At 35.5% G+C, this 25,006-nt stretch overlaps 1 protein-coding gene across 1 annotated transcript; it reads right to left on the bottom strand.

Moving 5' to 3' along the window:
• Nucleotides 1-7,501: 7,501 nt before the first annotated feature.
• On the bottom strand, nt 7,502-13,356 carry LOC149807825 (DNA-binding protein inhibitor ID-4-like). Its single transcript, XM_089971033.1, has 4 exons — nt 13,190-13,356; nt 9,090-9,693; nt 8,861-8,924; nt 7,502-8,014 (listed from the first exon to the last, which is right to left on the bottom strand). Exons 2-3 carry the CDS (start codon nt 9,399-9,401, stop codon nt 8,880-8,882), a joined length of 357 nt encoding a protein of 118 aa, XP_089827159.1. The 5' UTR covers nt 9,402-9,693; nt 13,190-13,356; the 3' UTR covers nt 7,502-8,014; nt 8,861-8,879.
• Between the last annotated feature and the right edge of the window lie 11,650 nt (nt 13,357-25,006).

The raw sequence follows: 25,006 nt of genomic DNA, 5'->3' as shown, positions 1-25,006 counted from the left end.
GAAAAAATAATGGCTCTTCACAACCTTTTGTTTTACACATAACACCTGGATTTGTACATTTTCATAAAAAGATGTGCTGGATCTCACTCAGTTAAGGAATTAAATTCCCATCTTCACCTTGCTTATTTATCTATGTGCAATTACATATAGGGAAAACACGGGCACGTGTACAAAATCAGGTAAAACTAAATTTCCAACGTACGCCAATTTTCCATTTATATGTACACAGAGCGATAATCAGTTGATGCGGCTATTAAGAAAATTATCACCATTAAGTGATACAATATGTCAAGAAAGTACCGCCCATTAACTCAACTAAATCTTGTTTGCTAACATGTGAAGGATTCCTTTCAAATTGCACGAAGAAAAAGGACGGGATCGCAGTCGACCATGTACACGATTTTCATACTCCTAAGTTAGAATTCGCATACTATGAAAAGGGGTGTGATTTATCTGATAAAACAGCATATTAAAAAGGAAATCACCAAATGGTTGTGCTGAATATTGAGGTTTGATTTTAAATTCTTGTCTTCTGTTGTTTGCATTCACTGTTAACTTTTGCTGCTGAAAACGAAATGTTTAGGGGCTGGATGATCACGTTCTTTAAAAAGTCTCTAAACCCCTCCACCCCATCATGCACAGAGAAATCAGTTTTAATAACATTAACCGGAGCAACTCCGCCTCAAATATGAAGTGTCTTTATGTTGTTGGCATGCAGTTAAAATTAGTATCCATGCTGGATATGGGTGTTATATTTTGATAAGCGAAAGACCACGTTTTGTGAAATATCATCCAGACGTTTATGTGTTTTGTTTCGTTTTGTGCTTGTTTTTTCCCCACCTGGACTCGTGGGTTCGAGACCCGACTCGGCCAATGTGGGTATGTGATAAAGCTTACTAGTTGCTTCCTGTAGGTCAGTAGCTCTTCCTCCACCAAATATGCTGGCCGTCATGTACATCCCTACCTATCATGTGCTAATAAAATGACATTAAACCCATTAAGACATGGGTTGGTGTTTTACGGCACAGCAACACAAGTATGTTATTTAGTGCCGGAACAATTGGATTAAACATGTATTGCGTTGCCGGATTAGACTAATCTGCTGGTATCATTCAAACCTGCACTTTTCAATCGCTAGCCCGTTATTTACTACCGTGTAGCTACGGCTGCTATTTCCTGGTCTCCTAGCCAATTACGACGTGCTTGAGAAAGCACTGGGCCTAGTCCAAATGCCTAAGGGGAAGGGGGGGGGGCGTTAAAGAAATATAGAATAACAGAAAGAAGGACGGATGGAAATATTGAGGGTATCGCAATATACCTGATGCTATAGAGTTTCTTGATAATTCTTGGTACACAAGTTAGCAAATTTAATCTAAACAAATTAAAAATAAATGATATGTAGAAAGTCAGCCTCAAAACTCCCTGACGTTTTTACACAGTATGCTAAAACTGAAATTCAGAAGAAGAAGAAAATAAACATTAGAAGACTCATTAAAATAATCTGTACACCGAGTAGATTTATTTTTCATTTCAATTGTTATCTCAGTGCTTTGTAAAGAACATGTGTGTCTGTGTGTGACAGATGTGCATACATACATACATATATACACACACATACATACATACATACATACACACACACAAACACACACATACATACATACATACATACTGATGGTAAATAAAAAATGATCCATGCCTAACTTAAAATGTATAAACGTCACGTCTGGTGTTTTTGAGCAATGAATTATTCAGTCGTCAGCTGGTCTACATGCACTTACTATACAACTACTAATCCCCAAGTAAATGACACTAACATGGCTATTAGTAACGGGATGTTAGTCGTCTGGAGTTTGGATGAAGTACCATAATCGTGCTGATATCTATGGATGCGACACATGATAAATGATCTAACTGCTTACAAGGCAAACTCATACGTCAATTATTTCCTTGATTACAACCCGTCTACATAAGATGTTTCTTGTCAACGCCGCCATATTGACTGATAGCTCCAATTACTTTAACTTATTACCTAAATGCATTACACACGGGATATGACAAACCGTGAAGAATGATGTACAATTATTTGTTCTTAAATTATAGAAATGAAATACTTCTATGTTTCAACTGAGTTTACATTCGAGGAAACTCTCTCACACACATCACCCCGGGGTCGTATTTACCTGGGATGTAAACAACTCTTTCAATATTTCCCACAGAAGTAAACAGCTGACAGGTCGAAAAGCCAGTAAGTTCAACAAGTAACTGCTCCTAATACATGCAAATTTGGTTATACATCTGGTACTTTTGACAGGTGTATATAATTCTGTGTTGTCTTGTTACGGCACTCTAAATCACCGTGTCATTAAAATTTTGATTCCTGGTGAGAAACATTATAGGAATATCCTCTATAAGTCGCAAAATTTCTTAGCGCACGATTATGTTTAATTTACTTTAAAAGATACGCATGCCATCATTTTGTATTCAAATTGCGTGATAAGTCAAACTAATATAACCTCCTGATTTTTAGTTTTGATCATATCCCATACAAGGCAAGTATAAGCCAGTCGTCCCTAAAACGACTGTTTTTTTCATCTGTCAAAATGAATGAATGTATGTGTTGGAGTCTTGTTATGGGGGTGGGGTATTCTTACATGACCAATGCTATCTATCAAACGCATGTCATATCCTTTATTATAACTTTTGGTATAACATAAATTATTGCGCACAAATCCTGTGCAATACTGGACTTTTTGCAACTACATGGTTACACGCAAATTTTAATCTAGCGGAATCAATAATAATCGAACTTGATCCCTGCAAAGTCAAAACCTGAACGTTTTCATTCCAGTAAATGAATAAGATAGCATGGGCATTTTCCCATGATAAATATATGAATGATGCGAACGGACACACATTTAAAATAGACATACACAAAGAGAGATACGTACATACATATAGACACGCATGTATACAAACACAATCATACATACATACATACATACATAGGCGGATAAATTGCAATATCAATATACAAAAGGAATAAATGTATGCAAACATGAGGAAAATATATGACGATTACGGAAATGCTAGTGTCATACCAAAACTAATATATGTGGCTTTATATTTATGTGAGTTTAACACGCATTAAATTTCCTTCCCGCAAGCCACACCATGACCATAAATCACCTTTCCTACACAGTTATCATGCTCATCCCGTGAAATAAGTTACATGTTTCAATGTTTTAATATACTTTATATGATCGATAACTTTGTAAAACCGTCTACCTCTACTTTGGCATTTTTCCTTTTCTGGTAATCGTCAAAATATCCCCCATTCGGCCAAAACAAACAAACAACAACAACAACAAAGCACAAACAACAAACCCACAGTCAAAACATAGATTGCTCGACGAACAAGACAAAATTAGTACAAAATCGGCACACTTGGGGGAAACGTTTGCTCTGTTTATTGCCTTCATTTTTCAAAGAACATTCTGTGTGTTGTTTTTGTCTTATTTTGAAAACAAAATTTTCCAGCAGTCGAAATCATTTTCCCTGTGATGCAGATAAAACAAAAAGCTAGAAATCAGAAATAGACACATCAACAATCAGATAGTAAATTTATAAATAACACACGCTTTCATTGCTCGAATGGTCAAGTTTTTGGTGACTAAAGGTGGTCATAATATATTATTTTATGAGTATTTTACAATAAATCTCGCGAGCAACTATACGATTGAAGCGATAGTGCTAATATACCCCCCATTACCGCTGACTCTCTCTCCATCTCTCTCACTGTGACACATACTTTTATAACGGTTTATCTAATGAGCATGCGGATAGTTAAGATCTTATTTTCTCCTTGCCTAAACTTCCGGATAACTACTTAAAAAAGCCTCCAAGCACACACACCATAGAGTTTAGTGGTGTTTTGTTTTTTTTTTCCTCTCCATTTATCGTGGTTGGTTATTAGTAATTCCTTGACTAGAACTGCGCCATCGATATACGTCAACGGAGTACATAAAAACAACACGAGTACATTCAACGCTAATCAGACTTTTATTTCCTGTCATAAGGTCATAAGAGCAGTGAGTGTCAATGTCACAAGGTCCCTCCTTAGTGCCCGGTTTGACTGGACATCACGCGATCTGCTGACCGATTGTGGGACCTGCACATGGCATAATCTGCCCCATTCTGACACTGTGTGATATCAAATGCGCGGTCAATCGACATGTCAGGCAGCTGCCAGACCGGCTGGTGGTATGGATATCAATCTGCCTCCAAAATGTTACGCACTGTCTGATGGATCCACTCCGCACAGTCCCTACAAAATGAATACAAGCCTGTTCACGAAAGTTATAAATTTAAAACCTGTATGGCATTCCATCCGTCCGTCTAATACAGCGTCTTTATTTCGAAGAAAAAGGGCAGTCCCGGATTACCAAATAGGCAGAGCAGGCACCGGCCTAGGGAAACAGCGACAACGATATCAAAATAATATTGATAAAACGTATTAGGAGACAATTTACGGGGGGGGGGGGGCACCAGATTTCGACTGCCTAAGGGTCTAACGGTCTCCACTGGGTTTAATCCGGTAGTGAAAAAGGGAACCAAGCGGACGTCCGTTTGTATGCATCACAAGCCCTCTCGTATTAAGTTACGAATAGTCAACATTCGCTTGCAAATGAACCAGAGATAGGATTACTTTCTATTTGGTTTATGCTTACATGATACCGTCCTGACAGGCTAGGGATCGAACCCATAACCTTTGCGTTATTAGTATGATGTTTTAACCGGCAATATAACGTAAGTTTTTCATGGGCAAATATATCTTGTCACCTAAGTATGCAAGTATACCATATGTGCATGTTCAAAATGACCATTAAGATAGATGACTGCTTAATACAGGTTTCTTTATATCTTCGTTTAAGCAACAATAAAAATGTGTTCGTTTAAGACAAGTTGCTGCTTAATAGAGGTGACCTGTCAGACTACAGCATACAATTTTTACAATTGACCTCTCGAGTCCAGAAAGTGAAAATTATCAAGCGGAGCTAGGAGTTTCTTGAAAGATGCACATCTGAAGTAGGGCCAAACTGTATACTCTATAACCCATATTACACAAATCATTCATACACAAAATGGGAATTAAGCGTTCTTTGAACAATACCAAATATATACAATGCTTTTCTTTTAAATAGCCAGCAAAAACAGGTAAGAAATATGAATTATTTTTCTCTAAAAATCTAACCTATGCAAAATACGAAGTTTTACACCTCCACCAAAGAGAAGCGACCACAGTACTGTGAAAATAAAGTTTTAGTTTGGTTTTATGCTACACGGCACAGCAACACAGGTAAATTATTGAGTAACCAAGGCCAAGGCCACGTTTCTTCATCTTTACCAAAATTGCGTTTCTGATCTGATCTGCCGCACCAGAATAATGTCTTTTCTTCACATCTTAATTTCCATTTAAGTGACTATGTGCACATTTTTCAAAATAACATACGCCACATTTCTAAATTGCATCAAGGTCAAAACTTGTCATGAGCATTTTGCCAGTTCATGTGACTTCATATGGTATGCATGTAAACAGCCTTATATCAAGGTCATAACTTGTCATGAGCATTTTGCCAGTTCATGTGACTTCATATGGTATGTATGTAAACAGCCTTATATCAAGGTCATAACTTGTCATGAGCATTTTGCCAGTTCATGTGACTTCATATGGTATGTATGTAAACAGCCTTATATCAAGGTCATAACTTGTCATGAGCATTTTGCCAGTTCATGTGACTTCATATGGTATGTATGTAAACAGCCTTAGTGGCAAAAATAGCATTATAATTAGCGTATAGCATATTAAATGTTTCAAGAAGTTATAATGCTAATTGCAATAATGTAATCAGCGCCATCTGTTGTCAGAATCGCATTCCAGTAATGACACCAGATGGCGCTCGTGGCTACGCCTTTGTTTCGTAAATGACAAATTCTAGGCATAGACGACACATCCATTAAACATGTATTACTCTGGCGATCTCAAACTTAGCTTGCAGTATGCTTTTAAAATGTTTTCAAAATTACACGTTATCACATTCGGCTGACCGGGGATAGTGGACAGTCTTTGAAGCACGTTATTTATGCAAATTGTAAAAAGGTCAAGGCACTGACTGATGACTATTATAGTATACACCTACTTTCCATGGATGAATTTGATCTTTCAATTTAGTACGAGCGAGCGAGACTTTGCCTCGAGACAAAGTAGACCATAAACCTGTGCTCTACGATATTCTTTGAAAATGTGTATTTTCCAGAGTGTTAATCAGTATTAAATACGCAACACATACGATATAAAGGTCAAGTGAGCTACCTGTATGCAGATAAAATATAATACAAATGTAAAAAAAAAATCATGGTATATTTCGTAGTTACTAGCATAAACAGGTACGTTTATCGTATACTGGCTAGACTTAAGACCGGTGGTTTTCATTACATGTCAACTTAAAAGTTATGTTAAATTCGTCCATTTTTACTCATGTTTATTTAAGTTTTATGTAAAGTGTCCGTTTAAAATTGGATAAACTACGTGCTAGAATTGTTATTGCTCTCAGACTTTCAGTGGAAACTTGCTCATCCTCATTTATCTATATTGTATCTATAATAATGGATGTAAAATAAATTGGCAACTTATTTTGGGTATTTTAACGGAATTTGTAACATTAATTACATCATTCCATTCAAATGGAAACTGCATAGCCCGAAGGATACAAATGCTGCTAACACGGGGAGGGCATGGGCTGGTATCAAATCAGCGAACCTTGATATATTCAAATGCGTGTTAAAAACATTACATATTCAGTAATGCGTAAAATTACCAATAGTAGTAAATATGCATCATTCAAGAATTCAGTCTTTTCATGGTATTTAAAAAACTTGATCTGAGGTCGTGCTCATCTGCATTGGTTTTCTCTGGAACATATCAACATCCCAGGCTGCAAATGTAAAAGTGTACTCGCACCCGTCTGGAGACACTGCTAATGTATGAAATCGAATGTTTGGTCCGCAAATATCAATATTCTAGAAAACTATATAAGTTTCGCGACAAAAATGTGCCAATAAGTTTCAACAAATTTATCTCGCCAAATCCGTATACACAAAGTTTGAAAAGTCATTTCGTACGACGGATTTTACTGCTGTGCCATTCACTTTAAGCAAATGGGGAGAACCAAAATAATATATGGATTTTTAGGGGGTACACAAAGCCATCCTAAACTGGAATATTTAAAACTCTTGCAGAATGTAACAGTTTACTTAATTAAAATCGCCATACCCCGTTTTTTTTTTTAAGTCTCCTAACGAGATATAACAAAACCGCTAAGACTTCCCATTAGATCATTTTGAGGTCGTAAGTAACAGGCACTTTGGAATATTAGATGAAACATGGTTTAACCCAACCCACAAATTTAAATTGGGAGGAGGAAATATCAACAAGAGATGGTTCTGTTAAAGATTTTTAATTTTTGAAGATTAGACTCTAAAAACTCAACAAGTAATCCGGAATAAATAAAAGTAACTCGTACTAATAATCTCAACAAAAACCAACATTTGCCGTCCTTCATTAAATTCGATATTCAAAGTGCAAAACAACTGTCACTTTCGTCAGTGAAAACAGGTGGCGGTCCATTGATAAAGCCATCTTCTGTGAAAATGTCACGTGTCTCAATTGCTCAAACGGCTAGATACAATCGGGATGAAACTCAAATTTACGTCATTAAGAGTTCTCCAACACAAATTAATAAAAATAAAGAACACAGAAAATGTTCTGCAAAAAAGGCTTGGATTGCAGCAACCTCCACATGACACTGATGGCGATAGAAGCGTCCCCAATCTGTCCTCTTCAGGGCGAATGAATACTCTTTTTATGAACCATGCATGTCCTTTCAAAGGAATTTGAAGCATATGTTCAATCCGTCCATTCATTGGCCAGAGATCAGCGCCAGTTGACCAAATTCTGGAAAAGAAAATAAATCAATCTAGTCAAACAAAGAAAACTAAAATAATATACAACATGTTTAGAAATGCTATATTCTTTAGAATTCAATGAAGGTTGCAGTTTTTTTTTAATTCATTAAATGAAACAAAGCTCAGTTTGTTTTTAATTAAATTTATTAAATAAAACAATAAACATACTTTCCAACAAGTGACCAGATGTCAAGCTTAATAGGTTTGTATCATTTAGAAACGTTGTGCCCTATACCGTGACCCCCATCCCGGTCATGCGATAAGCACATGGCGAATACCCTATACAGTGGAATTCTCTAATTATGCCCACCTGTTGTATAGATCTGCTCTGTCAAAACCGGCGCCATATGGGCGCCAGCCAAGGTTGTTTATCCATAGACTGACTAAATAATGCACTCCACAACACTGCGTAGCAAACGTCTATGAACAGAACAGAAACCCTGTACGAAACTTTCTGATTAATAGAAAATAGTTTACTCCCCAAAATCCAAGTACAAAATATTCATAAAAGAACCCACCCGCAGGGCCGTAGAGAGCGATCATTGGTCCTGGGTAAGAAAACACACAGGCATCTCCTAGTTTTTTTTTCTTTTATAAAATTATAAAATGTTCGTCCCGGACTCCCTTACGGGTCCTGGCCCCGTGGATATAGCCACGGTCCGCTCACTCTTGTCAGCCCTGCCCACCAGCTTCTATATGTGGAGAAATAAGGTAATCGCACAATGCTATTTTATCACTAGCGATGACCAAACGGGTGATAACCAATAAGCAACACGAGTAACAATTGTAAATTTAGCCATAATTTCAGTCGAGAGAGAAAACGAAGTGTACTAACCAGGTCATCCTAGAGGGCCTTATTTTTCATCTGAAACGTCATCCTCTGAATCGTCTTCAAATACCTGAAATTTAAAATGTTAGCAAATTTTAAGATGAGTATAGAAAGGTTCAGATGTGGATTTAATAGCATGAATTCTAATTTTAATCAATTTATAAGCTTCATTAACCGGCAAAAAAATTATTACCATTAAGAACAATTTTTAAAAAAAGGACAGAAGGATATTCACCTCAAAATCAAGAATCGTGTTTGGCTGCGCCTTTTCAGTCAAAGGCTCCCTAAGGATGGGTGTCGAGTTCTTGAACATTGAAGGATGGAATTCCAAAGCAACTTCTAAATCCATAATGTAGTCAATTACATGCTGAAGTAAGGCAGTCTTGGAAATTTTCCGATGATGTGGAACGGTAGGAACAAGTTCCTTCAGTTTGGAGAAACAGGCTTTCATTTCCGAATTGTCATCCAGCTTGGGCTTTGAAATTTTACAAAAATCCTGATTAATTCCAAATTCGGACCTTGCACAAGCTTCAGTGACAGCCTTCATTTTAGAAATGCAACGTACTTTCTTTAACGAAGAACAAGGTAGCTACTTGAATAAGAACTGACTCGGCCGTTGCAGCTTATATACCCTCGGCAGTCGTAAAAATAACTGCCAATTAGCTCCGCCTTCGATTCAATAGATCACCAAGACCGCGCTGGCAGTGATTACCAATCATATTGCAGGAGGAGGTATTTCCTGATTTCCGTAGGCGTGGCTTACATGTAGCTAATGGTTGGGGTTAATTGCAGTTCAGTACCTTTATTCGGTCTAACAGCTGAGTATATTTCACCGCGACCTGTAATGAGGAATAATCGAATTAATTATATAATCCATTCATATGGTTAGTAAAATTTCGACGGTCAGCAAAGCTGCAAGTAATTCGAAGATATTAGTGATGCTCAAATCCAAGGCACTCAAGGGAAATGTGTAATAGATCAGTATTCACCATGCACAGGTGTTGTTACAATCAAACGTAGTAAAAACTGCGAGTCATGATGGTTCGTCAGAAAATTTTACAAAAGTTATTATTAGTATTCGCAAAATGAAATAAACAAGCTGTCAGCCAGAATGAGTTAAGGTATTGTTTCATGACACAATTTGCAAACACCGTTGAATTAAAATGTACATCTTGGTGTATTTTTCTTTTGTTTGTCTTATTCTTTTAACTATAAGATAGAAAACAATATTAGATCTGTTAATGTATACTTGTCAGGAAGAAGAAGAGTACGCCATTGTTTTTTTTGTGTGTGTATATTTTGTGCTTTTTATGTTATTAAAAAATTAGCATGTAAATTAATAGTTCTTCTTACTTTATATATATATATATATATATATATATATATATATATATATATATATATATATGGGGGCGGTTAACTTTCAGATCTTCCTTAAATGGTTTTAGTAGGGTTCTCTATTGTCTTTAGGAACAAAAAAAAATGCTCCTGACGTCAGTACAATAAATCTTATTCTGGCAAGATCTGTTTACATTTTTCTAAAGATGATAGCGAGAAAGAAGAAAAAAAAACAAATTTTGGTTAACATGGGTATCTTTTTATTTTATAATTCACATGCGTTTGTCAACCTAATAATGCACGTGCGTTGAGGTGATCATGAGGTCAGTATGAGACCGAACATCTACTTTTCTGGGTGGGGGTGGACTTTTAAGAATAATCCGTCAATTTAAAGGAAAACTTCGATGAAATTTTTCTTTTATTTCTTTCATTTGTTAAAGCAATAACCTTTAGATCGGACAATGAGAGTGTGTGTGTGTTCTGGAATTTTAATGTAGCTTTAAAAAAATTTCAGTCATATCGCAACGATGTCTGCAGTGTGGCAGTTTATAGTGATGTCTAACTCTGGGGCATCATGCCGTAGCATGTCCCACCTAGTCACAGTATCCTGACACCAGGCCAACCAGTCTAAACACAACCTCTTAATGCTGAGCGCCAAGCGAGGCACCGGTTAGTACCATTTCTCTAAGTCTTTGGTGTGACTCGGCCAGCGTTCGAACCCGCGACCTTCTGCGTCCGAGGCGGACGCTCTAACCACTAGGCTACCGGAGCGGTTAGATCTGACAATGAAGATGGGCATGTTTTCATCGTGTGTATATAATACATATAATATTCCTTTTCTGTGTGACATTGGCGGTTTTCTTTTTACATAATCTCGACCAAAGAATAAGTGACTTTAATATCTTCCTTCTCATTTTTCACTCTACTTTCTTCGTTGTTGCTACTCTTGATTACTTCAGTTGATTAAAACCGTTTCACTTCCAGTGCACAATGACTGTATAAAAAGACACTCTGTCTTGTGAATTTATGTTATACTTGCTGTACTTACCAATAATACAATGAAAACTAATGAAAATAAGCAACTGCACGTTTCGATTGACATACCTGCACATTATAACTGTAACATGGATATAAAAGTCGCCGAAAGATAGATACATATTTAAAATTAATCTATATAAGAATTAATTTCTCTTCTTCTGCCCCTTTGTTCTTTCCGGCAATATTCAAGGGTATCGTTTTCACTGAATCAAAAAGTACCCCAAAAAATGAATACTTTTAAGAAAGGGTGTTGAAACTCGAATTCAAAATTGATAATTTTGGAAAATCACGTTGTTATTGCTGGTATTGTTATTATTATTTGTTGTCGTTCTGTGTCTGCAAGAAACAAGTTGTTGGGCGCATACCATTGCTAAAATTATTCGTGTTAATGTACTAGCATATACCTAAAACTATATTTTCCCCATTCTGTTATCAGTAAAATAATTCACACACTTGTTTCCTATTTAGTTGTGCACCTGTTTCCTTCTTTTCCCGTGTGCGCCTCGAATATTACAATCCGAAACAGCTGGCCCCGCCACCGTGGCGCCGATTTTGTGACGTCATCTATTCATACTAGTATATACACTATCGCCTTGGCGCCGCTCAGACGGTCGCTGGAGTTACCTACGTGTCAATCAGAGAAAACTTCAAAGGCTCCGACTTGGAGTGACTGATAAATTGCATTAAAATTCGTCACCTTCGGCCCTCTGATACTTCACACTCGCACACCTGCAAATTTGCATAATTCATGTACGCTTTTCCACGTTCAGTTAAAATCTTACTGGCGCCAGTGGGCCTGAAGAGATTAACAAAATAAATACTTGTGTGTTGCGATGTATGCCCCTTTGGAATGCGGTGTACCCACATTATCATTTAGGTGTCATTCTATCGTCTCACATTAAGAATTATGACAACCCTCTTCTTGTAAAGAAGGATTTTAAACACGATCTACCTTGATTTTAGAGAGAATAAACAAATTAATCATGTTTCATTCGCGAAAACTTTGCGATGCACCTGCAACGCGGAAATTAAAAATAAAATTCAGTAATCAATAAAAATTTCAAAACACCCAGCATTCTAAATTTCCTTTACTGAGTACTGATGTATGCGTTTTTAAGTTGCATGTATTAGCGTCTTCTAAAAAAAAGTCTTCACATTAAACTTTGTAAAAAGTTTTCACAAAAGACAATTGATAATGACGCTGATAATAGTTTTGTGTAACTGCGTCAAATATATCGCACGCTTATTTTGTCTTTACGTCAGTGCTATCCAATAGAACAGGGATAACACTTGGAATGTTCGGAATTGCAAGAAATTATAATTATTTGGCTGATTTCCGATTTTTTCCCCCGATGAGAACAGACGCACATGTGCAGCTGTAAATGATGGCAGGTATCAGTAACTCAAGAGGGATACAGAGAAACTGGGAGGGGGTAAGTGCAAAGATATTCCTCCCATCTGGAATTGCTGTTGTAACTGATAAAGCGGGCGACGAAAATCTCCGTAAAAATCCAACAAAACTTATCCAGTTCTTCAGTTAAGTCTGCTTTCAATGTTGGAAACACATGCACAGTAACTAGAACCAGACGGAATTTTGTGTTTGGAAGATAGAAAAAATGTGCATGCCTGTGTATAATGGGATCGCTAATTCAGCCACAGTTTGCCGACTCGAAGTGTTTGTATATGCATCTTGAAGTAAACAAAATGGTCCAACTTTAAAATAAAAGCGCCATTAGGTTTTAAATTTATAGTAAAGTTGAGTGGTAATTGTGGTAATTATTTTTCACAAGCACTGAAATATGCAGATGTCGATTTCACTACCTCCATGACCAGGTGGCCCCAGAACCAATTTCTTCCATTGATCCTCCTTCATCACATATGCTGGGATACAAACGAACAAAGAAGTTCGACATCTGACAGCAGATGTGAATAATACTCATCCAACAAAACATTGATTACCGTGAATGATCCATATTTCCCATGAGTATGTCCCATCTGGACAGTTTCCATGGGGGAAAAAACTTCGTCAAGTTCACATCCTTCTTGAAGAATATCCTAAATAACGGTAACTTTGTATCCATGTTCGATATGATGCTTAATCCCTTGTTTGCCTCCTCACCTTGGCTAAGTCGCGTGCCGTTGTGTAGCCGTGCGATAAGGCGCGTGCGATTTGTATAGAATATCAGTAGTAGGTGGGACTTGATGACATACAGTCATTGTTAGAAGGTGATGGCCCGTAAACCAAAGGTAAACAAAGTCGCGTGCCACAAGCTATCGATTACGTTGAAAACCAATGGGTACCTGCCACGTCACACGGCATTGTGATCCTGATTTCAAAGGAAACATTGAGTTGGTATAAGTTATCCGTTTGGATGAGCAATACAGTAATGCGCAATTCTTTAATCTAGACACCTGGTCTAAACAATAATCATGGTTTCAGACACACACACATCCATCCCACGCACACACAAAAAAGGTTTTTATTATGTGGTTGTCGATCGTTTTGTTTCTTTAATTGTTTTGCATGACAAAGTAATTTGAATGTAGAACCATGAATGTTCTTTTAAGCATTTTGGATAATCTTTCATATTGTTCCTTCTCCTCCAGATATGGTATTGTCATATCTTGTTCACAAACTTAAAGACCTAAAAATGTTTCATACCTTAAATATTTTCAGCATGTTTTTTTATGTTTTCTAATTTCATGGTGTTTGTTTTTGTAATCATATCATTATATGTTTGGTTTTTTTTGTCTTACAGATGTTGTTTAATGTTGTAAAGCGCTTAGAGCTTCTAAAGATTAGGCGTTATACAAAGTCCTCATTATTATTAGTATTATTATTATTATTACTATTATCTAGCTCTTCTAACTTTAACCAATAAAATTAATGAATGAAAAGATTTTCACATATACAAATTACTTGAGAACCTTCATGAAATAACTTTGAAACTAGATTCGCTCTCTCTCTGTCTTTATATTGGTATGCTTTTCTTAACGATTATATGTTATATTGTTACGTTTTTAGGCTCGTACAAAACGTAACAAGAAAAAAGACAACAAGCTTCATAAAATGTAAAAAATAATTTATTTCCCTAGAAGAACAAGGTAAAAATGAGAAAAAGAACTTACGGTTTTACGAATCAAATCCAAAAATATTCCAAGAATTTAAAAACAGAAATCCAAGAAACAAAAAGTCCAATTGAAACTGTGCTCGATACCTGATGAAATCCAAATTGAAAGGCAATGACGTGTGTTGTGGTCAACGTCGTACTGATGTGTCAACAGTTCTTTGCTGAATCACAGAAAATAGTATTCCAATTTGCATTCTGTATAAATTTCGATAAATGTGCTTGTCCAATAATTAATTTAGAGAACTAGTATTTCCGGGGAAATGAATCACTTTTCTTTAAAACAAAATAAAATAATAAGCCCAAAAACTGGTCATAACATAAAACACTTTAACTTCTCAAGTGTTAAGGCACTAAAGACTATTCTTTCTCAAAACATAAATAAAAAATCTAGCTACAACGCAAAACAGATGCCCGGATGTGGTCAATCCTCTTGAAAAACCTAATTGATTCATGTTATTTGTCACGTACTCAAAGTATGGCCTTGATTTCGTTTAATGAATCTTACTCTGAGCAAGAATATAATTTTTTTTATATATATAAAATGTTTCTATTACTAGTTGTTTACTACTGAATTAAATTTCTGGGCATTGTCAATTCCAGTAAATAAAATTACATTATAATGACAATTAATGGAATTAAAAAAATAAAACTTGCAAACAAACAATTAAATTAAATCAAATATAAATTAAATCAAACATACATCACAATATACATTTATATTTTGTGTCTGATCTTGTCCAAAATCGAGTTCGTTATGAACCTGACTAGGGCCATTGACTCTGTAAACAACATAATACATAGCTAATATTTATCTGTGAGAATAGATTAAATATCAGGATCATTATCAATGGAAGTAAAGATGTTTATCTTAATCTGAGTTTAGGACATTGGTATTCCCCTATGGAGAAAAGGTCTATCCGATGTTTCACATGTTCTCTATTATAATTTTAGTAATAGGCCTTGTCTTGTTGACAACTTAGAATGTTCTAGAAATTAACTTGTGCCCCTCATCGTGGATCCATTTTTGTCTTAGCTTTTTATATAATGTTGTTTGTACATTCTTGCTTTTAACATCTTTAGCAGAATCAGTCTTATTGTTACGTTCAGTATTTCATTTGGGTGGAATTATTTATTCAAAGTATTATTCACTGTAAATACAAAGTGCTCATCAGTAATATTCTTGGACAGAAACATTAATTTGGAATCATAGTTAATTCAGGCAGGAACAATTTTCGGATTATATTATTGTGGTACGTTGAAAGACTCTTAGTCGAGGGTACAGGCAGATCAACACGTTTAATGTTGCAACTTATTTGGACTACCACTGGAATTCAGTCAGAACATTATACATTTGGACTGGGGCCCCGAGTGGCCGAGTGGTCTAAAGCGCTCTCCGTTATGGATCACTGGCATCTCACCTCTGTCTGTTTAGATTCGAGTCTCTGATTCGGCCAATGTAGGTATGTGAGAAAGCTTGCCAGTAGCTTCTCGAGGGTCGATGGTTGTTTCCGGGGATTTCCCGGGTTCTTCCTCCACCAGTAATACTGGCCGCCATTTATAGCCTATCGTGTGCTGAAAAATGGCGTTAAACCCTACAACAACAACAACAACAATACATTTGGACTCGTGAAAAAGAATCTTGTGTGACTGTTTGGGATTTAATTAACAATCCTGTAAGTTCTGTTAAATTTTCGCTACGTATTCTTGGAGAAAAAAAACAAACTTATTTGTTAAATTATTTGGTTTTCGCTTTTTTCTGTTGAATTTTCTTCATTATTCAATTCGAATTATCTAAACCCATAATTCTGTGAAAAGTATTTATACAATATTCTCTTCAACATTCACACGGCATTTTTGAACTCATAATATTGTCTTTCTGTTACGACGATGAGTATAACATGCAATCATTCTTTATATGTGGGCCCATCTCAGGCACCCGGATATATTAGCTGGTAACCGTTAAGGCGTATAACCACCACCACCCACCCACCCCATGGAGCCGAAAATTTGTAAAGGATTTTATATATATGTGTATTCCCATAAGGTCTGAAGTTTGGGTTTTTTCGTAGAATCTCATAAGGAAAATATAATCAACAAATTATTTAGAGACCTATTTTTTGCGCATGCGCATTAACCATCCGTTTTCAATACACGTATGTTTTATGCGTGTATGTCATAAACTAGTTTTATTTGGTCGTTTACAAGGAGAATAACTCGGTTATAATAGATGAACAGAAAATAGCGAGAATAGAATGCAGAATTATAAAATAACTTTAGCGGGGCTGCTCTGAAATTAACCACTAATAAGTGACTGTTGATTCGACTACGTGGTTGAATCTGCATTTTGTCTTTATTGATCGGTAACTTCGACATCATATCCAATCATTAAACTGCTCATTTTCCCCTTTTTGTTATTTTGATGCATATGTGTCACATCACAGAAATAATCAAACCCATATTTCATATTTTCGAAAATTATTGTCAAATAAGCTGTAAATGACTAATGTAAAAAAAACTTTGGCAGAAGGAAGCGCTTTGAGCAAGTACGCCGAAATGGAGTTCTGGCCTGTATGCTAAAGGTAAGGATACAGTGTAAATCTCAAAGTTCATGTAGAACATTTTGCATGAATATAGGCAATATATGAGAGTTTTGGTCCATTAGAAAACCGGAAATAGTATGACCTTTTTGAGTGCGGGCTTTGCCCTCGCACAAGAAATGAAACAAAAATGAGCGATTAATTAAAATGCGATCTCTCTCTCTCATATACTTCATACTCATTGCTGGACCACTTGCCTTACTGCTAAGTACAACAACACGAAAACGTCATCGTTGCTGGACCACATTTCTTATTACTATACACAACACTCCCATATTCTGAGATCATATATTACTACACCACTTCCTCAAAAACTGCATAAAAACAAAACCAACATGATTAAAGGTCGTACTGCCGAACCATTTCCCTTACTGCTCGGTGTTCGGGGATATATACTAATCCTTTCATACACCTTACTACTGAAATACTACCAGATTAACATGCAATTTTAATCATAGTTTTTTTATCTTAAATGGTGGGGTGGGGTGGGGGACAAAATGCTATAATTGTGGTTCTGCAACATCGCCAAATAAAATGAAACTGATGAATATTTGATACCAATGATGCAGAGAATGTTCATTTAGGAAACAGATGGATTGGTGAAGATCAGGTTTATATTTTAGATCCTTGCAAGGTTCGACAATTACTTATTTGTCTGTATGTATGGCAGGACCACAAAATATTTATATTTCCACCGGTATTCTAAAACAAACACGCACGCAAAATTTGAACACGCAAATGCGTATTACAGTCAAAACATGAGAGAAATAATGACTGATCAATTAATTAAGATAGCAACTATTCCCATTAACTTGCATGCTTTGTACACCTCTCGCTCTATGTATATAAGATGCTGTTTCATATGCGGCAAGTATTGTCACAAAAAAATTGTTGCCCAGTAATAAGGTTTGCTAATTAGAGCTGATATTATAGGGCTCTCCTATGAGGCACCACGCGAGATAGATGGACTTGGGTCACAATTATTACATCTGAGTCAGTATCCATGAATGAAGTCATGTATTTATTTTACTTTCTTTTTTATGGAGATCCTTGTTTTCGATGTAGTCGTTTTTGGGTACTAATTGAAAGGAAACCGTTTGTTCTTTACAATAATAGGACGGTGGTGCTATTTTCTGTGTGCATTTTGGCTGCAGTGAATAGCGTGTAAACAGGCACTGATGCTGTCAACGAAGTCAGATCTGCCAGCTATGAGAACTGTTGTATTTAAAGGTCAGCCACAGATAATCCATTACAAGAAGATTTTGGTTGTATGTCTGTCTGGGAAGATGCTTTTGGTCAATTATTTATTTATTTAGATTTGGAGATTTAGAAAAGTGCCGTATAGAAAGCAAGTGTAGAACATATATTGTGTTAGTAATTGTGTACCGAGTCATGATAGTGGTTCTATTAAGAAAGGGAGGAGATACGGACATAGAGTCTCATATTCTGAACACACCACTGTAGCTATAAACAAGAAAATTGCCATACTTCTTGCATAAATTGTATTACAAAACTGCAAATTGTATGCCTTGACATTTTTAGACGGCTAAAATTTGCATTTTGAAATTTTTTATTTATGTAATCCCTTAAAATATTGTCAACTTTGCGTTCTTTAAGTTGCATCATTATGAAGTAAATAAAATTATTTGGCATTTCTACTTACTTTTCACTGCCTCGTTTTCTTTTTTTCCTAACTGTTAAGTTAGAATGAGGCCTTTATTGAAAGCACATGAATACATCATTCTAGTTGATAGTGTGCGTGCAAGTTATGCATATTATTTCCTGCCGTTGAAAGCAGTTACTCTTTTTAAATATCAGAGAATAAGAAATGGGAAACAAATATATGTCAAGGGATAAAACGTACTTATTGTCCTTTTAACTTTAATATAGGAACAGGGAAAAATTAAGTAATTCTAACACGAGATCCATTCGTTTATATGCTTAATTCTGGCTGAGAATTGATAATGACAGCACGTAATTGTAGCATGAGGTGATATTACATTCTTATAAACCATTCTTATTTATTGTTATCAACTAACACTCTTAAAATACACCAACAATGTTCAGACAAGAAATTTTAATTAACTTTGAAGAATAAATTTTAATGTGTGTGTGTGTATGTGATTTAGATTTTTAACGTAGCTGTAACAAATTTGCAGTCATATCGCTACGATGTCTGCGGCGTGTAGTTTATAGTGATGTCTAGTACTGGGGCATTATGCTGCAGACATGTAGCATCATGTCCCACCCAGTCACATTATCCTGACACCAGGCGGACCATCCTAATGCTGAGCGCCAAGCGAGACAGTTGTTAGTACCAGTATTATAAGTCTTTTATTTGACTCGGCCTGGGTTCGAATCGCATCCGAGGCGGACGCTCTAACCACTTAAGCCACCGGAGCGGTCGAATCAATTTTAATAAGTAAATGATTGTATGTCCCATATTATAAAATGTACATCATTGTTTAAATTGTTTTGGAATCGGAATTTCATTTATGGTTGATGAAATGGGTCTAATTAAATAGAATAAACTGTAATAACTTGAAATACCCCCCCCCGCTACTTCTATAGAATATTAGATTATTTATGAGAATATCCTTTGATTTAGTACTTTGCCACTCAAGCTCGAGGAATACCGGTATGTACTAATTGCTGCGCAAAGTGATCAAGCTTCTCCCGTCCCCACATTTTGTGAACATTGTTGTAATTGGTATTCATCATTAGTTATTTCACGTGTAAATGACTAAACATACTCTTACTCATATACTCATTTTTGGTATGAATAGTCTCTTTAGTACATGTCATTGCTTCACCTTTGTGTTAAAAGTTAATTTATAAGTTGAAAAACTTTTAAAACTTGTAATATTTCTTTAAAAGTTTATTAAATTACTTTTACAATTACTTGTTAATTTCAAATATATTTTTCAGATACAAATTATTTACTAATACAAATAAGCTTACACTGCATACAGATCAAATATATTGTGCTTAACTTTTATCGATGATTGTAGACTGTACTTCAAGCTAATGGTCATTAGAAAACAACACGTTTATTTAGCTAACTTTTGTCCGTGTTTGTAATTTATAAATAAGTTGTTTGCTGATATCTGAGTTCAGGATCTAGCCTTATTTACAACGCTTTGAATGTTCTAGAAGCGAAATTTTACCCACATCCTGGTCAGTTTATCGTGTCTTAAGTTTCTATTTAAGGTTATCGTCAACAAAGTTGCTAATTCATATTTTAATATCAGTCTTTGGAATTACTTTTAATTATGTTCCGATATAATTTGAGAGGAATCATTTATATTATTCACTTGAAGTGGAAGGTGCTCATTAACATTTTGGACTAAAACACTGCTTTGGAATCGTTGTGAATTCGTTCAAAGACATTCTGGATTATATCACTGGCGTACTTGAAGTCTCTGGGTGCATCGGCTCATTCAAGACTATGGGTATATCAGCACATTTAAGACTTGGAATTGACTCAGAATATTCTATACTTTTGGACTTGTGGTAGACACTTTATGATTATTTGGGATTTATTTCACAATACTACAAGCTCCTTTTAAGTTTTCACTTTGCATTCCAGAGAAATAAGCTGTTTGTTAAATTTAGAAAGCTTGCTGGTTTCGCTTAATTTCCGTCGCTTAGTTTAAGACCATAGAGTCGTAACACTCTTTTTAGAGTATTTTTTCTCTCTTTATTGGTGGTGATTCTTACCTTGGATCTAGACATTCTTGGTACTGATGTAATGGAAATTGTTTAATCTTTAGAATCTGAGGATTGTGGTTAGATTGTTTGTCAACAATTTTAGGCTACAGTGCGCATTTAGTGATCAGGCACTGGTGTTGTCCTGGAAGTGAAATCTATGAGACTGAACAATGGCACGTTACGATGTTTATATTTCAGCCTCTCCAAACAATCTATGACATAAACGTAACTTTGTAAGTTTGTCTGTTATGATACATTTGATTAATATGTGATTTATTTGGATTTGGACACTCAGAAAAGTTCAGAACTGAAAAGAAAATTAAAGAAATTTTAAGGAAAAATAATTTTTACCCAGTCCGTTAAAATAGGTCTGTTAAGACGACTTACGGTCTATACTAGCTTGTAAGTCGAGGCCAACTGCAAACCGCACAGAACTAGATCTGTCGTCTCATAATGCGCTGGTAGGTCTTTGTCTGTGCATTTTATAAGGATTAATCAGCAGACTAAACAACATAGACCCCGATCTGCAGGCGCATTATGCTATTGCAGAAAAGGATCTTTGTTGTTTGCAGTTTGACTTGACTTATAAGGGAGTACATGTGATGGCACATCAAGCAGACTCACAATAATAAAAAAGGGGACGGAACATAAAGTTTACTAACAAGAGCCTCGCATTTAAAAGCACTTTCAAGCACACACTAAAACAAAAACAAAATCATTAGCCTCATCCTTTTTAAAGGATAATATAATTCAAAACTCAAAACAATTACATTTCTCTTCAAGTCCCGCACTCAGACATAATCAAAGGATATAACACCGAAGATATTTATGCACAGATAGAAAGCACCAAACACTTTAAAGGGGATAACAAATATCACATTAAATAAACCTTAAGGACATGGGGGAGGGGGCTGGTGGAGCTGGCTGCTCTACCACAACCAAAAGTAGATAGAAACGGTGAAAAAATGTATGAAAGGCAAGAAATAGGTGGGGAAGGGGTACACAATAAAAACCACAAAGTTAGAAAGAGTTTTAGAACATTTTGATAGCAAAGAAGAGGATTAAATCGAACTGCCTATTTTCAGAATGAAAATAAATAAAAGCTTAAGTACAAATCTTTTCTCATTTTTATTAAATAGGAAAAATACACAATATGTACAAAAAAACTCAGGTAAGACAAAATTGCAAGATACAATAGCAGAAGTACCACGTATGATGATCAAATAGCACCGAATATAAAGTCAAAACCACCGATTCCCGCATATAATAAAAAGAGCATGTATGACTGACATGTCGTTAAATATTCTTTTTTTGAAAATAAGTACGAGGATTAGATTAAGATGACGTGTTAGAATTTAGAGCTTTCAGTATAGTATCATAGTGAAGCACATTTCTGCGAGCTAAATCTGCATGTAAGATTTGCATGGCCCAAAATTCGGGATAATTGATATTTGCCAGATAGTTTCAAGTGCATCAAGTCTGCACTAGATGCACATGGCGATCGATAAAATAAACGCGCTAATGTCAAGTTTAGCCGCTGATTGCACTTTGATAAATCATAAATTCGGAATGCCCATAAAGACAATACATTTCCTGAGAATGAATTAATCGATCATGTATTTATGAATTAATCGATCACTTGCATGTTCTTTACCCACAATCCCTAATGTAATCGATCACTTGCATGCTATTTACCCACAATTCCTATTGTAATCGATCACTTGCATGCTATTTACCCACAATTCCTATTGTAATCGATCACATATGCATGTATTTACCCTCAATCCCTATTGTAATCGATCATGTATGCATGTATTTGCCCTCAATTCCTATTGTCATCGATCACATATGCATATATCTACCCTCAATTCCTGTTGTCATCGATCATATATGCATGTATTTCTCCACAATTCCTATTGTAATCGATTATATATGCATGTATTTACCCACGGCTCCTATTGCAATCGATCATATATGCATTTATTTACCCAAATTCATATTGTAACCAATCATATATGCATGAATCTATCCACAAGTCCTTTTGTAATCGATCATATGTGCATGCATTTTCACACAATTCCTATTGTAATCGATCATATATGGATGCAATTACCCATAATGCCTGTTGTAATCGATCATATATGCATGCATTTGCACACAATTCCTCTTGTAATCGATCATATATGCATGCAATTACCCACAAATCCTGTTGTAATCAATCACATATAAATGCAATTACCCACAATTCCTATATTAAAGTACCACATGCTGAGTCTGTAGCGCCGAGGTAGGTCAGATGGTAGAGTGTCCAACTCGTAATCTAAGGGTCGCGAATTCGATACTCGTCCAGGCCAGACCTGGTCTCGGCTTTCTCATAATGTCTTTGGGAAAGGCATTTATATAAGTCTTAAATTTCCAAATATGAGTCTTAAAAGACCAAGTATATATTTGGATTTTTAAGACTCAGACTTTTACTCGTACCTCGAAATTTAAGATTCATACCTCGATTTTTACGATTTATATTTGGACTTCTAATTAGGACTCATAGTTTGACTTTTAAGACTTGTATACTGACTCTTAAGAATCGTACATGGACTTCTAAGAGTCCCCCCTCCCATATTTGCCAATTATGTCGCCTGAATGGCTTCAGAAGAATTCACTTGTTCTATGGACTGCCTTGCTAATATTTCATATTATTTTCGAGATTTAATGCATGGTGAACACATCATTCTTATATAACGATAGGCGAGATAATATTTATATACGGTACTTATTAAGTATATTCATGGTCCACTGCTGAATAGGATAAATCAGTTTATAATAGGATGAGTTGCTATACGACATCAATTATTTCCTGATAGGCCACATTAGTGGCATATATTACAGGTTTCTACAATGTACCAATCATAAATTACAATAAAGTAAGTTAATGCATAACGTCTCTCATTTTGAGCAATTAAATTTTTACTTTAAGAGAATTATTCACTGCCCAAGCAAACAAATTTCTTAAAAAGATGAAGTATCGCCAACAAAGTCGCCTGAAAAGCCGTCGATGTCAAAATTTCGTACATATTTGACGCTGGTGGTTTTAGTTAATTTATAGTTTTAAGTCGCTGCCATGCGAATTCTATACCTTTTATCACGTAGTGACAACTTAGACATGTAATTTATCAACATAAATCCCCATAACGAGAAAGTGATGCAAAAATGTCCAGATTTAAGACCAACGAAAACCGACAAATTGTTTCTAGCCATCTTTTGAAGTGTAGTGTAACAATTTTGATATTATCATTAATAGCGACTCTAAAACTTTAGTCGCAATGCCTGACAAGTTTTTGTTTTTTCTAAATTCATAATCTGTCCTTTTCAAATAATGGTGAAATACACTAACACGGAATGAAGAGCCTTTAGAAAGAAAGTGCCTAATATCAGATTCCCAAATTGGATACACGGCAAAATTTAACATAAAATGAAGGTACGACATTGCTACAAAGCAACCTTTTATATTCGTAATCGTTGTCGTAAATATCTGCATCAGTAAATGTAACTTTGAATTATGATTTCACAGCAGAGAGAATTCTTTTAATGAATAACTGACTTTTCTAAATTATTCAATCAGTAAAGTTTAATCTAATAAGTTCAATAGAAATTATGAACGTTTGATCCATGCCTTGAATTAGCCTCTGCGCTTCAACAACGGTGAATGAATTTTATTTAGTTTAATTTGTAATAACACTGCTGTCTGTAGTGGATTTCAGGGCAAGTATAATTTGTATCAGCATTACTGTCTGTAATGGATTTCAGGGCAAGTTTAATTTGTAATAACATTGCTGTTTGTAATGGATTTCAGGGCAAGTTTAGTTTGTAATAACATTGCTGCCTGTAATGGATTTCAGGGCAAGTTTAATTTGTAATAACATTGCTGCCTGTAATGGATTTCAGGGCAAGCTTAATTTGCAATAGTATTGCTGTCTGTAATGGATTTCAGGGCTAGTTTAATTTGTAATAACTTTGCTGCCTGTAATGGATTTCAGGGCAAGTTTAATTTGTAATAGGATTGCTGTCTGCAGTGGATTTCAGTGTAAGTAGATAAACTTCTTATACCGAAAGCGTTTTGTTCCACGATGATTTTCTATAATGATATTTATCAAAGTATACGTTTGCAAGACATTTCATTGAATTAACTTTGATTCAAAACATATAAATATATATTGATTCCAATCACGATGCTAATTGATAAATAATAATTTATTTTTCTAGATCCAAATTTTGTTAAAGATATTGGAAGATGTGTCAAATCACAAAATGATCAGCAAATTTTCATTGATTGTCCAGGA

The sequence above is a fragment of the Sinohyriopsis cumingii genome, chromosome 1 (genome assembly GCF_028554795.1).
Source record: "Sinohyriopsis cumingii isolate HCF-2022 chromosome 1, ASM2855479v2, whole genome shotgun sequence".
Classification (NCBI taxonomy): Eukaryota; Metazoa; Mollusca; class Bivalvia; order Unionida; family Unionidae; genus Sinohyriopsis; species Sinohyriopsis cumingii.
The sequence above is the reverse complement of the archived record's forward strand: the minus strand, read 5'-3'. Positions and strand labels throughout refer to the sequence as shown.

Excerpts from the sequence above, each read along its gene's own strand:
- LOC149807825 (XM_089971033.1), bottom strand. The coding sequence starts at position 9,401 with ATGAAGGCTGTCACTGAAGCTTGTGCAAGGTCCGAATTTGGAATTAAT. Across the intron at positions 8,925-9,089 it reads ACACGATTCTTGATTTTGAG|GTATTTGAAGACGATTCAGA; the intron begins GTGAATATCCTT and ends TTTAAATTTCAG.